General features: G+C 36.9%; 1 protein-coding gene and 1 long non-coding RNA gene across 2 annotated transcripts; one reads left to right on the top strand and one right to left on the bottom strand.

The window, feature by feature from the left end:
* Positions 1–4,337: 4,337 nt before the first annotated feature.
* LOC134758900 (uncharacterized) lies at positions 4,338–11,150 on the bottom strand. Its single transcript, XR_010134614.1, has 3 exons — positions 10,905–11,150; positions 5,800–5,937; positions 4,338–5,043 (listed from the first exon to the last, which is right to left on the bottom strand). It is a non-coding gene; the product is annotated as an uncharacterized lncRNA (long non-coding RNA).
* On the top strand, positions 8,885–10,745 carry FERD3L (Fer3 like bHLH transcription factor). Its single transcript, XM_004045142.4, has one exon. It carries the CDS (start codon positions 9,994–9,996, stop codon positions 10,492–10,494), a length of 501 nt encoding a protein of 166 aa, XP_004045190.2. The 5' UTR covers positions 8,885–9,993; the 3' UTR covers positions 10,495–10,745.
* Positions 11,151–16,798: the final 5,648 nt, after the last annotated feature.

Here is a 16,798-nt window from a genome sequence, read left to right as displayed (position 1 = left end):
TGATCACCCGTATACTGAACAATTTCTCCCATAGCACTCGCCACCTTCAACACAATAACGATTTTTTAAATTCAGATACCTATCTTGTTCACTGATTTATACCCAACTCTTAGATCAATTTCTGGATCAAGGCTTAAATCAAGCGTTTCATAAGCATTCAATAAAATTGTTTTGAAAAAAATTGTATAATATATTGTCAAATTTACTTTGCAATAAACTTACTGTGCGGTAGGATAACATTATTCTAATCTGTTATATGTTAATGCAAGTAGTATATTAATGTATAATATGAATTATATTTTAAAATTTTACTTTTTCATTAAGTGGGAGTACCTCTTAATAAACTAGGCTCAACCAAATGAAACTGCCCATTTTTTAGGTTAAAAATAGTTTGATTTTTGTCTGTTTCATGTGTTTCAACTTATACTAATACTTTCTTCGCATCATAAATGAATAGTATAATAGCAAAAATATTTTTAAAAATATTAAATTACAAAATCACACATATAGCATTGTCTCCAAATATACAAATAACTTATAGATTTAAGGATTAATGTAAAACCTATAACATCTATTACAAAGAAAATCACTTTTAAAAATAATATTCCAAGATGTAGTATAAGAAATGAGAAAAAAATTATTTGAACATAGTAGTTTATAGCATCCTGGGGGATTTTTTTCCTTTATACCTCTCTAATTTTCCACATTTACAAAAAGGAACAAAGATTTTGGAGAGGGTTCAAACAACAACTAATGTAAGAACTAATATAACTGAAAATTTGAAAGACAGATTTACCCCAAAGGCTAACTGAAATGGAATTATTTCATAGGAAGAGAAAAAACCTGAGATGAAAAAAGTAATGACAGATTTTATGCAGTTTTTATAAATTATACTTTAAAAATAGATGTAAAGAAGCATATCTATCTGCTTAATCTTCAAATCATCTTCTGGATTTTTAGGTGCCAGCAGAAAGCATACCACTTTAATAAAGAGATATGAGATGCACTAGAAGTATACTCCCACCTTTACTCTCTATTTGAGAGCTACAGCTCTACTCTGCAGGTTATATTAAGTCCCAGTTTTCTGTTGCTCTGCCGTTCCGTAAGGCAGGTGTAAGCAACCTATTACCTGAGAACCACATTCTGCCTTCCTTCCACTTTTGTAAAGAAAGTTCTTAATAGCTACACCCATTCAGTTATGTATTGTCTATGCCACTACAATGGCAGACTTGAGTAGTTGTGGCAGAGACCATACAGCCTGCAAAACCTAAAATATGTACTATCTGGCCCTTTACAGAAAAAAACTTCCCAAATCTTGCCATACAGTGATATCCTTTGCTACGTGGCTAATTCTAGCTCACTACCAACATTCCCACATTTTAGGCAATGAGAAGAAGGCAACAAAACCAAGCAGAGGGCACATCATTTGCTATCCAAAAGACCAACTTTAAGTTGCACATATCAATGCTACTCATTATCCCATTGGCATCAAGGTAGTGGGGTAAAAATATGCCACCTAAAATATGTGTGGGTGGTTCTATTACCAAAAGGCAGAAAGAGCAAGTAGATGTTGAGGAACAACGTGCAGTCTCTGCCAGATTATCTACGGCACAAAGAAGGTAATGTAGGTGGATAGGATCAGCAGTTGCCTACATCATTTAATCTGGCAACATTAGACAATGAGATTAGTTCATCTTAACAAAGAGAAGCACTTCACACAGTAAAAGACTGTTCTGTCCAGTAACTTTACGTCTTCCTTCCTTATTCCTAGTTGAATGTAATTTACCTACAGCCTGCTAATACTAATATTTGAAAGAGTAGATCATCAGATTTGGTGTTTCTTGTCAGTGATTAAAAATAAGCATTCAAACTCTGCACTGGTAACTTTAAGGCGGTATGCACACCTCCTGTGCAGAGCTGCTTCTTGTTACTCTCTAACACCTCAGTGTAACTTCAAAGACAGAAGCTACAGATTCAGTTGTTTCAGGAGCATTTTTATATTCTCTTTTCACCTCCCCCAACCCATGTGAGATACATATATACGCATAAATCTAATATACACTCAACAAATTCATATTCACTTATATTTTTGATGGCCTTATCTTGGCAAGTATACATATTAGGTGTACCAGGGTACCAGGGAATATGGAGATAGGCTCAATAAATGGAGCAGGAGTGAGAAAACTATAACCCAAGGGCCATGTCCAGCCCACTGCCTAATTTTGTAAGTGAAGTTTTAGAGAACACAGCGATGCTTATTCATTTCCACATTGTCTATGGCTCCTTTTGTACTACAAAACTGGAGTTGAGTAGTTGCAACAGGACTCATGAGTACAAACTAAATTATTTACTCTTTCATCCATTAAAGAAAATGTTAGCCAATCCCTAAACTACAGCATTCTAGAGTCCTTATTTTTATTTGAACCTAGATTATAATCAAAATGGCAAGAAATTAGTTGGACTATAAGCAAGAATTTTTTAACTATAAATATAGTTAAAAATATAGACAAATCCTAGAATTGATTTCCTTTTATATTTGAATTCTTTTCCTAGCACTCCTAAGAACAGAAAAAGTTCTTATTTAGTTTAGAAATTTTTTCATAAAATGAGTAAGTTTAATAAAATATGATAGTCTTTTCAATAAATGTTTCTGGGTCAATTGAAAACCAAATAAATTTTGACCACCGCCTTCATTACTCATACCATATAAAAATCATTTCTAGGTTGGTTACAGTTCTAAATGTTAAAGAAAAAACAGGCTTTTAGAAGAAAGCATAAAATAATATCTTCATGATGTTAAAATATGTTAAGATTTCTTAAACATGACGTAAACAACACTAAGGAGAAAAAAGCATAGTTTTGACTACACTAAAAATAAGAACTTCTTTTCATCTAAAGATATTAAATGATTCATACTTCCTGATTTCAAAATTTACTACAAAACTACAGTAAACAAAACAATGAGATTCTTACATAAAGACAGGCAAATAAACCAATGAAATAGAATAGAATGCCCAGAAATAAACCCTCACATATATAGTCAAATGATTTTTGACAAGGATACCAAGATCATTCAATGGAGAAAAGATAGTTTTTTGTTTTTTTTTTTAACAAATGGCATCAGGAAAACTGAATATCCTCATGTAAAAGAATGAAGCTGGACCCTTACCTAACACCATATACAAAAACTGAGTTGAAACGGATCAAGGACCTAAACATAAGAACATAAGGCCTAAAACTAAAATCTCTTAGAAAAAAAAAAAAAGATTTACAACATAGGATTTGGCAGTGATTTCTTAGATATGATACCAAAGGCCCAAGCAAAAAGAAAATATAGACAAATTGGACTTCATGAAAATGTAAAACTTTTGCACATCAAAAGACACCATTAATAGAGTAAAAAGACAACTTATAGAATGAGAAAAGTATTTGCAAATCATGTATCTGATAAAAGATTGATATCCAGGATATATAGAGAACATTTTCACTTACATATACATAAAGAAACAATTATTACTTTTCTCAGAATACTTTTCAGATGTATACAAGGTTTCAAAATGTATAACACACAGAATGAGTCATAGAAACTTTTTATCCAGTAAAGTTCTTGGAAAAAAAAGAAACAACCCAATTCAAAAATGAGTGGAAGACCTGAAGAGACATTTCTCAAAAAAAAGATATACAAATAGCCAACAGGCATATAAAAAGATCCTCAACATCACTAATCATTAGGGAAAAGCAAATCAAAGCTGTAATAGGATACAAACTCACACCCATAAAGGTGGCTACTATCTAAGCAAACAAACATAAAACAAGTGTTGGTGAGGATATGGAGTAACTGGAGCCTTTGCACAGTGTTGGTGGGAATGTAAAATGGTAGAGCCACTGCGAAAAACAGTTCAGTGGTTCCTCAAAAAATTAAAACTAGACAGCAGCACAAATGAGCCTGAAGGACATTATGTTAAATGAAATAAATCAGGCACAGAAAAATACCACGTGGTCTTATTCACATGTAGGTGCCAAAAATGTGGAGCTCATGAAGCAGAGAATGGAATTGTGGGTTTTCAGAGTCTTGGAAGGGTAGTGGGAGGGGAGGATAGAAAGAGGTTGGTTAAAGAATCCAAAATTATTTTTAAAATTAAAAACAGAGTTACCAAATTATTAGCAATTCCACTTCTGGGGACACATCCAAAAAAACTGAAAGCAGGGTCTCAAAATGATTTGTAGATATCCATGTTTATAGCAGCATTATTCACAATAACTAAAATCTGGAAGCAACCCAAGCGTCCATCATCAGATGAATGGATAAACAAAGTGTGGCATATACATACAGTGGAATATCATTCAACCCTAAAAAGAAAGGAAATTCTAATGTGTGTTAAAATATAGACGGCTCTTTAGGACATTATGCTAAGTGAAATAAGCCAGTCACAAAAAGACAAATACTGTATAATTCCACTTGTATGAGCTACCCAGAGTAGTCAAATTTAAAGAGACAGAAAGTAGAATGGTGGTTGCCAGGGGCAGAGGAAAGGAGAGAATGAGGAGTTACTTTTTTAATGAATATGGAGTTTTCATTTTATAAAATTAAAAGAGTTCTTGAGATGGATGACGGTGATGCACAGTATTATGAATGCATTTAATACCACCGAACTGTACACTTACAAATAGGTAAAGTGATAAATTTTATGTTATATGTATTTTACCGCCATAAAAATTGGAAAAAATATAAATGAATTTTTTCTTTTTTTTTTTTTTTTTTTTGAGACGGAGTCTCACTCTCACCTAGACTGGAGTGCAGTGGTGTGATCCCGGCTCACTGCAAGCTCCGCCTCCCAGGTTCACGCCATTCTCCTGCCTCAGCCTCCCGAGTAGCTGGGACTACAGGCGCCCGCTACCATGCCAGGCTAATTTTTTTGTATTTTTAGTAGAGACGGAGTTTCACCGTGTTAGCCAGGATGGTCTCGATCTCCTGACCTCGTGATCCGCCCGCCTCGGCCTCCCAAAGTGGTAGGTTTACAGGAGTGAGCCACCGCGCCCGGCCTGAAATTTTTAAATATACCATAAAGAGAGTGAAAATGAAAGCCACAGAGTTGGGAGAAGATATTTACATTACATACGTCTGACATGGAACTTATACCCAGAATATTCGTACAAATCAATTTTTTAAATTAGAAAAATCCAATAAACAGTGGAGCAGTGCTTTATTAAAGAGTCAGTAACTAATCGGCTAACATGAAATGGTGCTCAATTTTACTTATCATCAGGGAAATGTAAATTAAAACTGAAATGTGATACCCATACACATCTTTAAGACAGCTTAAATTAAAAAGATAGAAAATGGCAAGTATTGGCGAGGATGTGAAGAATTTGGAACTCCAATATATCATTTGTGACAGTGTAAATTATTACAACCATTTTGGAAAACAATTTTATAGTAACAACTAAAACTGAACATATGCATAATCTATTCCAATTCCAGGTGTATCCCAAACAGGAAAGGATAAATGTACTCACAAAAAGATATGTACAATAGCCTCTATGACACTGTTATTTGTAGTAACTAAAAATTGGAAACTATCCAAATGTCCACCAACAAGAAAAGGAAAGAACAAATAAATAGTGGTGTATTTACACAGTGAAATATTATTCAACAATGAGAATATGCACAAATTGCATAAATAAAATATTGACTGAAAGACACAATAGTATACAGAATATAATTTATTTTTATAGATTATGCATATGCTCACTTTGTGAAACAGTCTCAAGCTATAAACTTAACTGTTTTTACATTACCTCAAACTTCAAAAAGGCATTCCATTTCTTGATTTGGGCACTGGTTTCATGGATACATTCACTTTGAAAATTCATGAAGCTGCACGTATATAATTTGCGAATTTTAAAGTACATACACTGAGCTTCAAAAAAGTTTACCTAAAATATGAAATGAAAAAAACAAAATAAATGGATATATATTCTTCTATCTCTAAAACCAGCCGTGGTCACAGCCATACATAATTTGAAATTGAATAGGAAGAACACACTGGTCCCTTCTCCAGGTCAGCGGAAGGAGTACTTCTTATGCCTTTCTCCTACAATCATCACAGACATCTACCTTCGTCACATCTTTATCATTTGCCCTAAAAGTTAATGTTTCTGGAATAAAAGAGGAAGGGACATGAGGAAGGAAACGTACGGTTTTTTTAATTGGGGGGATTTATATATTTGCTTTACTCCCTGGATGCTTTATTTATCTACCTTTCTCCCCTTAGCACCATTAAACCCAGGCTTCAGCTCATTCAAGAATTACTGCTTAAGTTATTCTTGGTCATTTTTTTTTCTTTTTTCTTTGATTCTGAACAGTTTGATAGTACAAACAAAATGTTTTATGTCTAATAGGAATGGTCAATAGAAATAAACTAGATAATCAAATAAGCAAAACTGATTGTCATTTCATAATCATTTCTTGAAATATTTTGAGTAAAATTTGTGAGGAGTTATCAAACTTTTTATAAATGCCTCCCTATAGGTCACTGAATAACTATAAACTATAGGCCTAGAACACAGAGGAATCAAGGTTGAACTTAGCTTCTTTTAATCCTCAATTGAGTTTTTAAAAAACATCTATCTCTTAACTTTCAAATCTAGAAATGAAAATAATGATTCCTTCCAATAGGATGAACTGTAACATCACTTGGTACTTTATAAATTTACTGCTTTTGCCATATATATTTACTGTGGAACCAAATACCCGCAAAAGTCTTCTAAAAATAAAATGACCATTTCACAATAAGCAGAGAAAAAGAATTTCAGTTATTCCTATAATTAATTATAATTATAAATGAAATAACTATAATTGTTAATTTATATAACTAATTATAATTATAAATGAAAAACACTCATAACTTACATTTTAACATTTTTTGCTTTAATTATATTAGCATGATTATAACCTTGTAAGATAAACAGAAATTAAGGTGGTATAAACAGAAGTGTTTATCCTGGGATTTTTATGATGAAATAAAAAAGAAAATATTTTAAAATAATTGCTGTAGGTGTACCTATTAGGACATTTAAAAAATTCCTAATACTTTAATACAAGTATTTCAACCCAGTTCTAGGCACTGGTTCCATTACTTTTGCTACAGTTCCTTTTGTGATATGATTATTGAAATCTCCATTCTCTGCCAGGTGCAGTGGCTCAGGCCAGTAATCTCAGCAATTTGGGAGGTCAAGGTGAGAGGATTGGTTGAGGCCTGAGCAAAATAGTTAGACCTCCTCTCTAAAAAACAAAACCTTTAGCCTGATGAGGTGGCCAGTGCCTGCAGTCCTAGGTACTCGGCAGGCTGAGGCAGGAGAGTTGCTTGGGCCCAGGAGTTTGAGGCACAGTAAGCTATGATTGTAGCACTGCGCTCCAGCCTCGATGACTGAGTGAGGCTCTGTTGAAAGAGAGAAGGAGGAAAAAAAGAAAGAAAGAAAGAAAGAGAGAGAGAGAAAGAAGAAAGAAAGAAAGAAAGAAAGAAAGAAAGAAAGAAAGGAAGGAAGGAAGGAAGGAAGGAAGGAAGGAAGGAAGGAAGGAAGGAAGAAAGGAAGGAAGAAAGAAAGAGAAAGAAAAAGAAAGAAAAAGGAGTAAGGGGAGGGAGGGAGAGAGCAAGGAAGGAAAGAAGGAAGGAAGGAAGGAAGGAAGGAAGGCAGGCAAGCAAGAAAGATATATTCCCTTGGCTAAAATCATAAAGGAGTTCAGTCCAATGAAACTATCTCTTTAGTCTCATGAAGGCTTCTGACCCCCATTTTATGAAATTTTAAATTTAAATATCAACCATGTTTTCCTTCATTGTTTTCCAGTGTATTATATTGCAAAACTAGATTCTCAATTGACTGAGGTGTTTAATCCACTTGCAAATAGGTTGTAAATGAATAAAAAATAAGTCACTGAGAAGCATTTAACATAATTTAAAAGTCAACAAGAAATTTGCCCAAATATTTAATAACATATTAATTTAAACAAGGGTTAGAAAGCATGTTACTACTTTTTTGAAACAAAAATCAGTTCTCCCATTTACTAGCTTCATAGCCACTGTTGACAATCCTATTATTTATTTTTCAGGCTTCCCTTTGAAAGATGCTTAGCAAAAATCAACTAAGTAACAACCAAAGATCTCATTCTCTTTAACATCTTCCAGGATCACAAATTTCAATTATTCTCTGCCTGAGTTATCACAATTCAAACTGGAGAATGAAGAGTAAACACAAGCAAAAGAAGATAAAATCTATTAAAAGATCGAGAGACAGCAGACACAAATGGGTTAAAAGAAGAAGAAGAATGAAAGGTTATACTGTTTTGATTACACAGATAGAGGCTAGGAAGAAGAAAATGAATTGAGATTACCTGTTAGAATTAGGCGGTTTCTGGTTTCTGGGAGCTGTCCAATGTACTGAGTGAACCATCATAACCACAACTTACCCCCTTAATAGGGACTGATGTCCTGGGCAGTTCTCTTTTGAACCGGGGTGTTTCTACACTCATCTTTTTAGGCTACTTCTTCTAATCTACCTTTAAAATTATCTTCTAATCTGTCACTTTGACACAATGGGTCTTTTAAATAAATCTTTACACAGTACTGAATAATTAAGTAAATATAGTTATTGGCAAACAAAGAAAAAGAACCCTTTTGTTAAAATATTTGGGATACTCGAGATAATATAAAATGAGTAAACTCTTATTTTTCTTATGCCAAATTTAAAATCTCTTTCTTATCTCAAAAATAACGATCTAACGATAGCCAAAAAGCTCCCTTAAATATACTTCAATAAATCATTGTTTCTGTGCTTAAATCTTACTGTAGAACAATACAAATCAATGAGGAAAATACGCCAGATGGAAGTGTTAGGTTTTTTAATTTGTTCAGGAACAAATACTCGATCCGCAATTTAAAAGTCCGAAGACTCCTCAGCAGAGGGTGAGCTGATTGACTCTTTGGCTTATCAAGGGCAAATCGCATTTCTGAAAAGAGCTTGAAGTGGTTTTGTTTGTGAGGAGAGTTTGCTTTGTCCCCCACACTGAAAAGTATACAGCAAAGCCCGAGCATAGAAAATATCCTGAGCTTAAATTTCTCATTTTATTGCCATCATAACTTTTCCTCTTGGAATAAAATCCTCTATTTCATATGAGTAGGAGGTAAAGGTAGGGAAAGGAAAGTCAAGTATCTCAATTGTTAGGCTGATTGCATCCAAACAGACTTTAGAAGTCAGGGTTTGTAACGTGGCAGGAGAGCTGTTTGCGATGTCCTGGGAAGAAAAGAAAGCCGGTTCCAACAGCGACTCTGGGGAATGCACTCTCGGTCCCCCTGCCATGCTTACTTAAGCTAATTGAAGGTCTTGCCTTTCAGCAGCCGCTGCACTGGGATACCAGACAAACAGCTCCCCTTGATGCCAGGCAGGCAGGGCCCCTCTTCAGGACATCATTAAAAGCACATGCACTTGCTCCACATCCATTGGCAGATGGTGGCAAGATTCAAGACTCCTACCCCGAAGTCAAGGAGAAGCCATCGCGGTGGAAAACATCCTCGCTTTGAAAATCCAACACGAAATTAAAGAACTACACGAGATAAGGAGCCTGGAGAACATTAGTTGGCTGCAGGGGTGAAGACAGACACAAAAAGCACAGCAGGTAAGAGCTGGGGGTTGTTGCCAACAAGGAACTGTCCCGGGTGGCGCAGAGAAAAGGATCTCAGAACTGGAGGCCTGTCCCTTTGAGTCTTCCATGCGTGCTCAAGCTTGTCATCTTCCATAAGCTTCGAGAGAAGGGACGTTGTCAGAGCATTCCTTATCGGTGCGACTAATCCTGTTATCAGCTTGGTTATAAATATTTAATGTTCCCTGGCCTTTCGGTGATGGTGCCCCATCAGATTCAAGGCTGTTAAGAATCCCCACCAGCAGCCTCGCCCCTCCCTGCGGAAAACCGATGAGAGGCAGGGCCAAGCCGAAGCGATGGCGGCCTATCCGGAGAGCTGCGTGGACACTACGGTGCTGGACTTCGTCGCAGACCTGTCCCTGGCCTCCCCGAGACGCCCTCTCCTCTGTGACTTCGCACCCGGGGTCTCCTTGGGGGACCCAGCCCTTGCGCTCCGAGAGGGAAGACCCAGGAGGATGGCGCGCTTTGAAGAGGGGGACCCAGAAGAAGAGGAGTGCGAAGTGGACCAGGGGGACGGAGAAGAGGAGGAGGAAGAGGAGCGCGGAAGAGGTGTCTGCCTATTAGGCCGCCCCAAGAGGAAAAGGGTGATCACCTACGCCCAGCGCCAGGCCGCCAACATCCGCGAAAGGAAGCGGATGTTCAACCTCAACGAGGCCTTTGACCAGCTGCGGAGGAAGGTGCCCACGTTTGCTTACGAGAAAAGGCTGTCCCGGATCGAGACCCTCCGCCTGGCCATCGTCTACATCTCCTTCATGACCGAGCTCTTGGAGAGCTGTGAGAAGAAGGAAAGCGGCTGAGCCTGGTGTGGAGAGTCTGCCCTTCCTCGTCTGGTAGTGCTGGGGTGTGTCAGGACCGGGCACTGGGTGAGGCTAAAGGGCCGGGAGGGAGGCCCCAAGACAGAACGTCTGGTCTTCTGGAGGTCGGGGTCGAGATTGTAAGATCCCCACATCCGCTGAGCAGAGTGGCTGCTGTAGAGTTCATATCTACGCGACCGCCCTAAGTGAAGTCGGGGTCAGGGCCAAGCGGGGAAGTCAGAGAGCGTGAGGCTGAGTCGGGGCCGTTCAGGCTGCTCCTAAGAGCTTCCGTGGGCTGGGTGGGTGGGAAGTGAACCCTCCTCGCAAATGGCAGACTTTGGAGCTTCTATAAAATCTAACCTCTCCTCTTTACATTTTTTTTTTCATAGAGATAATAAAGTAGAAATTCTTACGTTTTTAAAAAGCCTCAAGGGTCGGTGGTACGCCATCCCCAGCAGGCGCTCCAGCGGGCGCCTGCGTGGAGGGTCTGAAGCAGACGCCGCAAGGGTGCGGGGGTGCGAGCTTTTCTGATAGCCAGAGGGTTCTGCCTGGTCCTCCGAGGCTTGTCCAGGAACTGAGGAAAGGAAAAATGGAAGGCAGAGCAGTCGAGAGGAACTGCTGACAAAGTGCTACCTCTGAGAAGGGACACCCTTCCTGTCTTCCATTCCCTCTCCCTCCCGTCCCTTCCTCCCTCCCGCGCGCAAGCCCTCTCTCTTCCTTTCTCCCTCCCCTTCGCCCCCTAGTTGATCCCAGACGGACCATAGCTCCTCGTCCCAGGGCCACAGTGGTGTTCATTCAGTGCCTTAGCTAGAGCGCAAATCTACGCTTTGCATCTAAAGTGCAGCATCAGCTTCCGTGTTCCAGTGCCTTCAGGCCCCAGGCGGGAGTAAGGGGCGAGTGCACTCGGGTCACTCCTGGGCCGCAGGGGGCCTTGGGCGCCCTGCAGCTTCGCCACCAGCCACCGCTACCAACTGTCCCCCGGCCAGGGGTTGGGGTATGAAGGGGCCTGGATCTTTCTACGAGCAGGGCCGCCTGAGCGCGCTCACTTTTACATTTTTAGCGGTAGGTAGGAAAGATAGCTTTCATTCTAATGGCTTGTAGAGACTACCAGGGGAGACAAAAAGTCCAAAGAGGAGATGCCTTCTGACGCCTTGCAAAACGCCTGCCATGCAGATGAGGTTGAAGCGGGTCCATGCTGAGAGGCCGCCTCTAGTTTGGACCCGTGCCATTCCAGGATTCTTCCTTCTAGGTGACGTGCTAGTACCAGAACTGAGGTCTTTCAGAAAGGAGTGGGTAACTGAGGAGAGGAACCCGATTGAATAATGCCCACCTAAACATAAATTCAGTAATCCTAAAGGATAATCCCCAGTGATTATTCCAACACTTTATTTCGCCCCTCATTGCACACAGGAATAGGCGGGAGCCTGTGCGAACACACAATTCTCTTAATCATGCTTTCGGAAATAGAATTCATTTCATTAATAGGTAACATATACTCATCCTAGAAATTTTGGAAAACAAAATTTCAAAAAAGAGAAAATTCCAATCACTCCACGTTACCATACTGTTAGCATTTTCATCTATTTCTTTCCAGTCTTTTTTTCCCTGTGCAGTTATAAATTCAATATATTTAACTAATTCGAGATACTTTGGGATACTGATATTTTTCCACTTGGCATTATAGAAGGTGCAATGTTTTCCCTTAACTTTAAATATTATTCAAATGTGATTTTTATTACCATATCTTATTGTCATATCCATGTATCACACCACCAGCCCTTTACATATAGATAGCTATTTCCTTTTTAAAAAATAAATGATGCTGCTAAGAGCATTCTTGTAAATGCCTTCTCTGTCTATTGTTATTTCCTAACATTTGATACCTAGAAGTGAAATTTCTGGATTCAAGTTTGTGGATATAAATGGCCAGATTCCCTTCTTGGTGGGTTCTGCCTGTTCACTCTCCCACCCTCTAGCATTGCAGGGATTTGCCTTTTTCCCAGCCCCTTCATTAGTACTTCGAATATTTAAAACTTTTCTTAGTTTTCCTTTTCATAGGACCTGGATTAGTTCTGAAACGAGCCCCCACTCCCAAGATGTTTTTTTACTTTTACTGTGTCTTTCCACCAAGAATTTTTTCAACTGCACCATAAGAACATCAGGATAAACAGGTAAACAAAAAAAAAAATACATAAACAGCTAACACCAAACAACAACAAAGCCCCGTAGAGTGTTGTTTTTTCTTATTCTTCCACCAATTCAATTTCTCCTGGAAATTAAACGTCATTCTTTTTTAAAAAATCATCTGAAAGTGTTGAATAAATAAAAAGAAAAAAAAGTAATTCCAATCTAGGAATTCTTAATATTTTGTTGAAAGAACCAGTTTTAAAAACCAGAAATAAAGCAAAATAATGTAGACCAGGGACCATCAACATTCCTAAGTCGTGAGGAGTCAACACAGCCACCCATTTTCCTTAGTCTTCTCCATCATATTCTAATACATTTTGTTCCTAGAAAGCAAATAATATTCCTCCGGTGAATACCTCTTCATCATAGTAAATGATACCTAAAAAACTTCTAAATTAAAAGTTATTTTCTTATTATCAATAGAGGAATTATCCACTCTTCTTAAAAAAAACTTTAATCGTTTATAAATGCTTTGCTATTTGTAAGTTTACATGTTTAGGAACTGCCTCAAATGTAGTCTTTTAAGATATTTTCATAATAATTTTACTCAGAGTAATTTGAACCCAGGTAAGGATCAGAGTCACATAGAAAGGGATTGACATTCCTTTCATCAAATGCCAATAGAGGTAAGACAAAATGATCCACGTCCTGAACTTAAATCGAGTCTACCTCCTTATTTTGACACTCAACTTTTCTAAGCATTATTTTAATTTTAGTTTTCCTCATGTTAGATGCATAAAATCAGTGCACCTTTAACACAAGCTTTTGTTTGTTTGTTTGTTTGAGATGGAGTCTCGCTCTGTCGCCAGGCTGGAGTGCAGTGGTGCGATCTCAGCTCACTGCAACCTCCAACTCACTGGTTCAAGCGATTCTCCTGCCTCAGACTCCCAAGTAGCTGGGATTACAGGCACGCGCCACCACGCCCAGCTAATTTTTAATACAAGGGTTTTTGAATGTAACACCCACTACATTAAAATAGTTTTACTGTTTATTATCTCCTAAACTAACATTGATAGAAATATGAGTAGATATTGCCTTTTCAGTAACTTCAGCCAGGTTTTTTTTAAGACCTAATGGTGTCAGTTACTTCTGGAAAATTAAAATAATTTGTTTTTGAAATCTTAAAGTCATTTGAACATTTAGAATCTAAATACCATCTGAGATGTTGCTTGGAGGCGATTTATTTATATACTCTCTACTGATGGAACACTGCCTTTTGGTCTCAAACTAAGTTCCCCATAGCTATCAGATTACTATTAGTATTCAGACATGTAAGCCATAAAAAGATCTAAATGAAATCATATTTGAAAGACGTAATTAGGCTTTCTGAGGAATCTAAAAATAATCAGAAGCCCTTACCATCAACAGGGAGTCATTTAGGCTGATCATCTTTTACAGTTAGTTGCCCAATGTTAAAGCAGATTTTGGCAAAATTAAGTGCTGGAAACTGAACCAAATATTCTGCTAGTATGCATAATTCCTACATGCAGACATATGATACAATTAAGACCCTTGGATTAGTGTTTATTATGATATTTGTCAGCATTTCCATTATAAAATAATCTTTTGGGAGATTGATAACATAGCTGTAAAAATCCTGAGACGAAACTTGATAAGCATGATTTTAGGATACATTTTTTTCTTAATTACAGATCTTCAAAGGAAACTTCTAAAGTAACAAAGCCACAAGCACATTTTACATGTGCATTTCCAAAATATACCTGATACTTTAAAAAAACAAGAGAATCTATTTAATACAAAATAAAAATTAGACTATTATTTTATTTTTATCAAAAAGAGCTAGCAGATTAGTATTGAATGTTAAGTATGAACTTGACTTTTTATAGGATGATATTATTTCATGAAATTATATTTTAAATGTTTTTGGAAAACTGGTGAAGTTTGCTATATATCATTAACTTGGCACAAGTTCACTCAAAGGTTCCTGAACTTTGCCAACATTTTGGGTGAAGTTAGGCCCAATTTCTGGTCAGCACCCTCTCTTCCTGTGAATACTGGACTAAAAAAAGATTACAAAACAAGAGTCAGCAGTTCTGACCATTTTGTTTTGACTTTGGGGTTTCTTTGAATCCAAAGCTTAAAACCAAACCTGGTGGAGGAGGAGAAGGAAAGAAAAGAAGCAATGCAAACTGACAGGAATAAAATACCAGAAAGGTGGAAAAACTTCCTCAAGTCTCTATAAACCAAAGCCTATAAATTTTCACAACATTTTCTGTGACACCAAATTGTCAGTTCTGTGTCTATACCACATTTCTTAAAGGAGTATGAGGAAATGCAAAGAAAAATATGAATGTATTTTCAAACACTCTTCATGGCAAATATGTGGTAGAATCCCACCCTTAATCTGGCAGAAGGCATGGAACATTCGATATGCTGTGAAATCAAGAATTTGACAAATACGACATGATGGAAATGATTACAATAAACTGCTTAAGTTTACTTAGTGCTTTATTGGTTTCAAGGCACCATTCACATACTTTATCTCACTTGATCTTCACAATTGGATTTCAGCAAGTTCTAGAGTTTCTCTATTAAACTGAGTCATCAGTGTAGCATCTTAAAAATTCCTTCACTCACTATTGAAATCAGCAAGATATTGGGACTCCCAAAAAGGACCAATGGTCACACATAAGCACCACAGCACTTTGAAAGATATTGCCTTCAAAGATCAAAAGCACCTTAACATGTTCTGTGGATGATAAATTATACAAAAGGCTGGTTTGTTCTGGCTCCCTCAAAGGCCAAATTTTACAACCTTCTATTTCAGGCTGTGTGAAGGAGATTTCCACCTGCAGCCAACAAATGTAGATGACCTCAAAGCAGCTGTTATGGAACTTTTTTTTATGATTTCCAGTCTTCAAAAGAGAAGAAAAATGTCTATGAGAATTTGGAAACAGATCAAACAGTTGGTGAACAATAGAAGAAAAAACATCATCTGAACGTGTTTGAATGAGTGAACGAATGAATGATAGCACTATTACTTTACCACAGATAATTTTGTAATTTCTTCAAAAGATAGTAATACAAATCTATATTTGGTACTGCCTAGATCTTGAACTGATTGGCTATATTGAATACCAGAGTTCAGTGAAATACTGGAGAAACCAGAAAGGGTCTCAAAGAGAACAACAAAATAATTGGATTACTGGATCTGAATGAAGTAATATTATCCATAATAAGAAGTAGTAATATCTGTAATAATATAACAACTGTATTGAAAGCTTATGACAGCATATGTTCTAAACACTGTGTTGAGTTCTTTATATGTACTAAACACTGTGTTAAACTTGTAAAGTTCTCATAAAAATTTTAGGATATACACACTATTGTTATTTCCATAGTGATGAGGACACTAAAGAATATGGAAGTTAAATAATTTTTCCAAGCTCAATCAGCTAACAAATACTGAAGCTAAGATTTACACCCAGACAAGGATTTCAGAGACCAAACTCTGAGGGATTAAGATTAATTGGTGATGATTATATGATCATTATATTTAAGTAGAAATATTGTAAAAAATGAAAATTGCCCATCATCTTTGCATAGTCTTGTGAATCTATAATTACTTCAAAATAAAATTTAAAAATTAAAATAATCAGATAATTACTATGACAATTCTTTGAACCTATAAAACACCATAGAAATATAAATTATCATTAGCTTTAATGAGCCATTCACAGATACTTAACTTATGTCTTGTTCTACTGTAATTTTTCTTCACATGTTTCATGAAAGTGAAACCAACATTTTGTGCCTAGCATTATGTGGTTTCTGGAAGAGAAATCGAGACTTGTTTTTTCACTCTGACCCAAAAGAATATAGACGAGCACTGAGTGCTTGACTCTGGGTTCCTTGGTCTGTGCTGATATTCTTGGTCAGCTACATTCTAAATATGGATTTGTAGTATTTGCACATCCTAATTCTGTTGCTTGCTAAATTAGATTACTAACTTAAAACTTAAACCTACTCATCCTGATTTGTAAAGTGGAAATCATAAACACAAAACTATTTAAAGACTCAGAAGAGATCATATAAGTGCTCATATAAGACTCAGAAGAGATCATATAAATACAGTGCCTCACACAATATAAAAATTTAG

The sequence above is a fragment of the Gorilla gorilla genome, chromosome 6 (assembly GCF_029281585.2).
Source record: "Gorilla gorilla gorilla isolate KB3781 chromosome 6, NHGRI_mGorGor1-v2.1_pri, whole genome shotgun sequence".
Taxonomy (NCBI): domain Eukaryota; kingdom Metazoa; phylum Chordata; class Mammalia; order Primates; family Hominidae; genus Gorilla; species Gorilla gorilla.
This window is presented reverse-complemented; position numbering and strand designations above follow the sequence as displayed.

What these genes read in the sequence shown, in the direction of transcription:
- FERD3L (XM_004045142.4), top strand. Translation starts at nt 9,994, where the DNA reads ATGGCGGCCTATCCGGAGAGCTGCGTGGACACTACGGTGCTGGACTTC.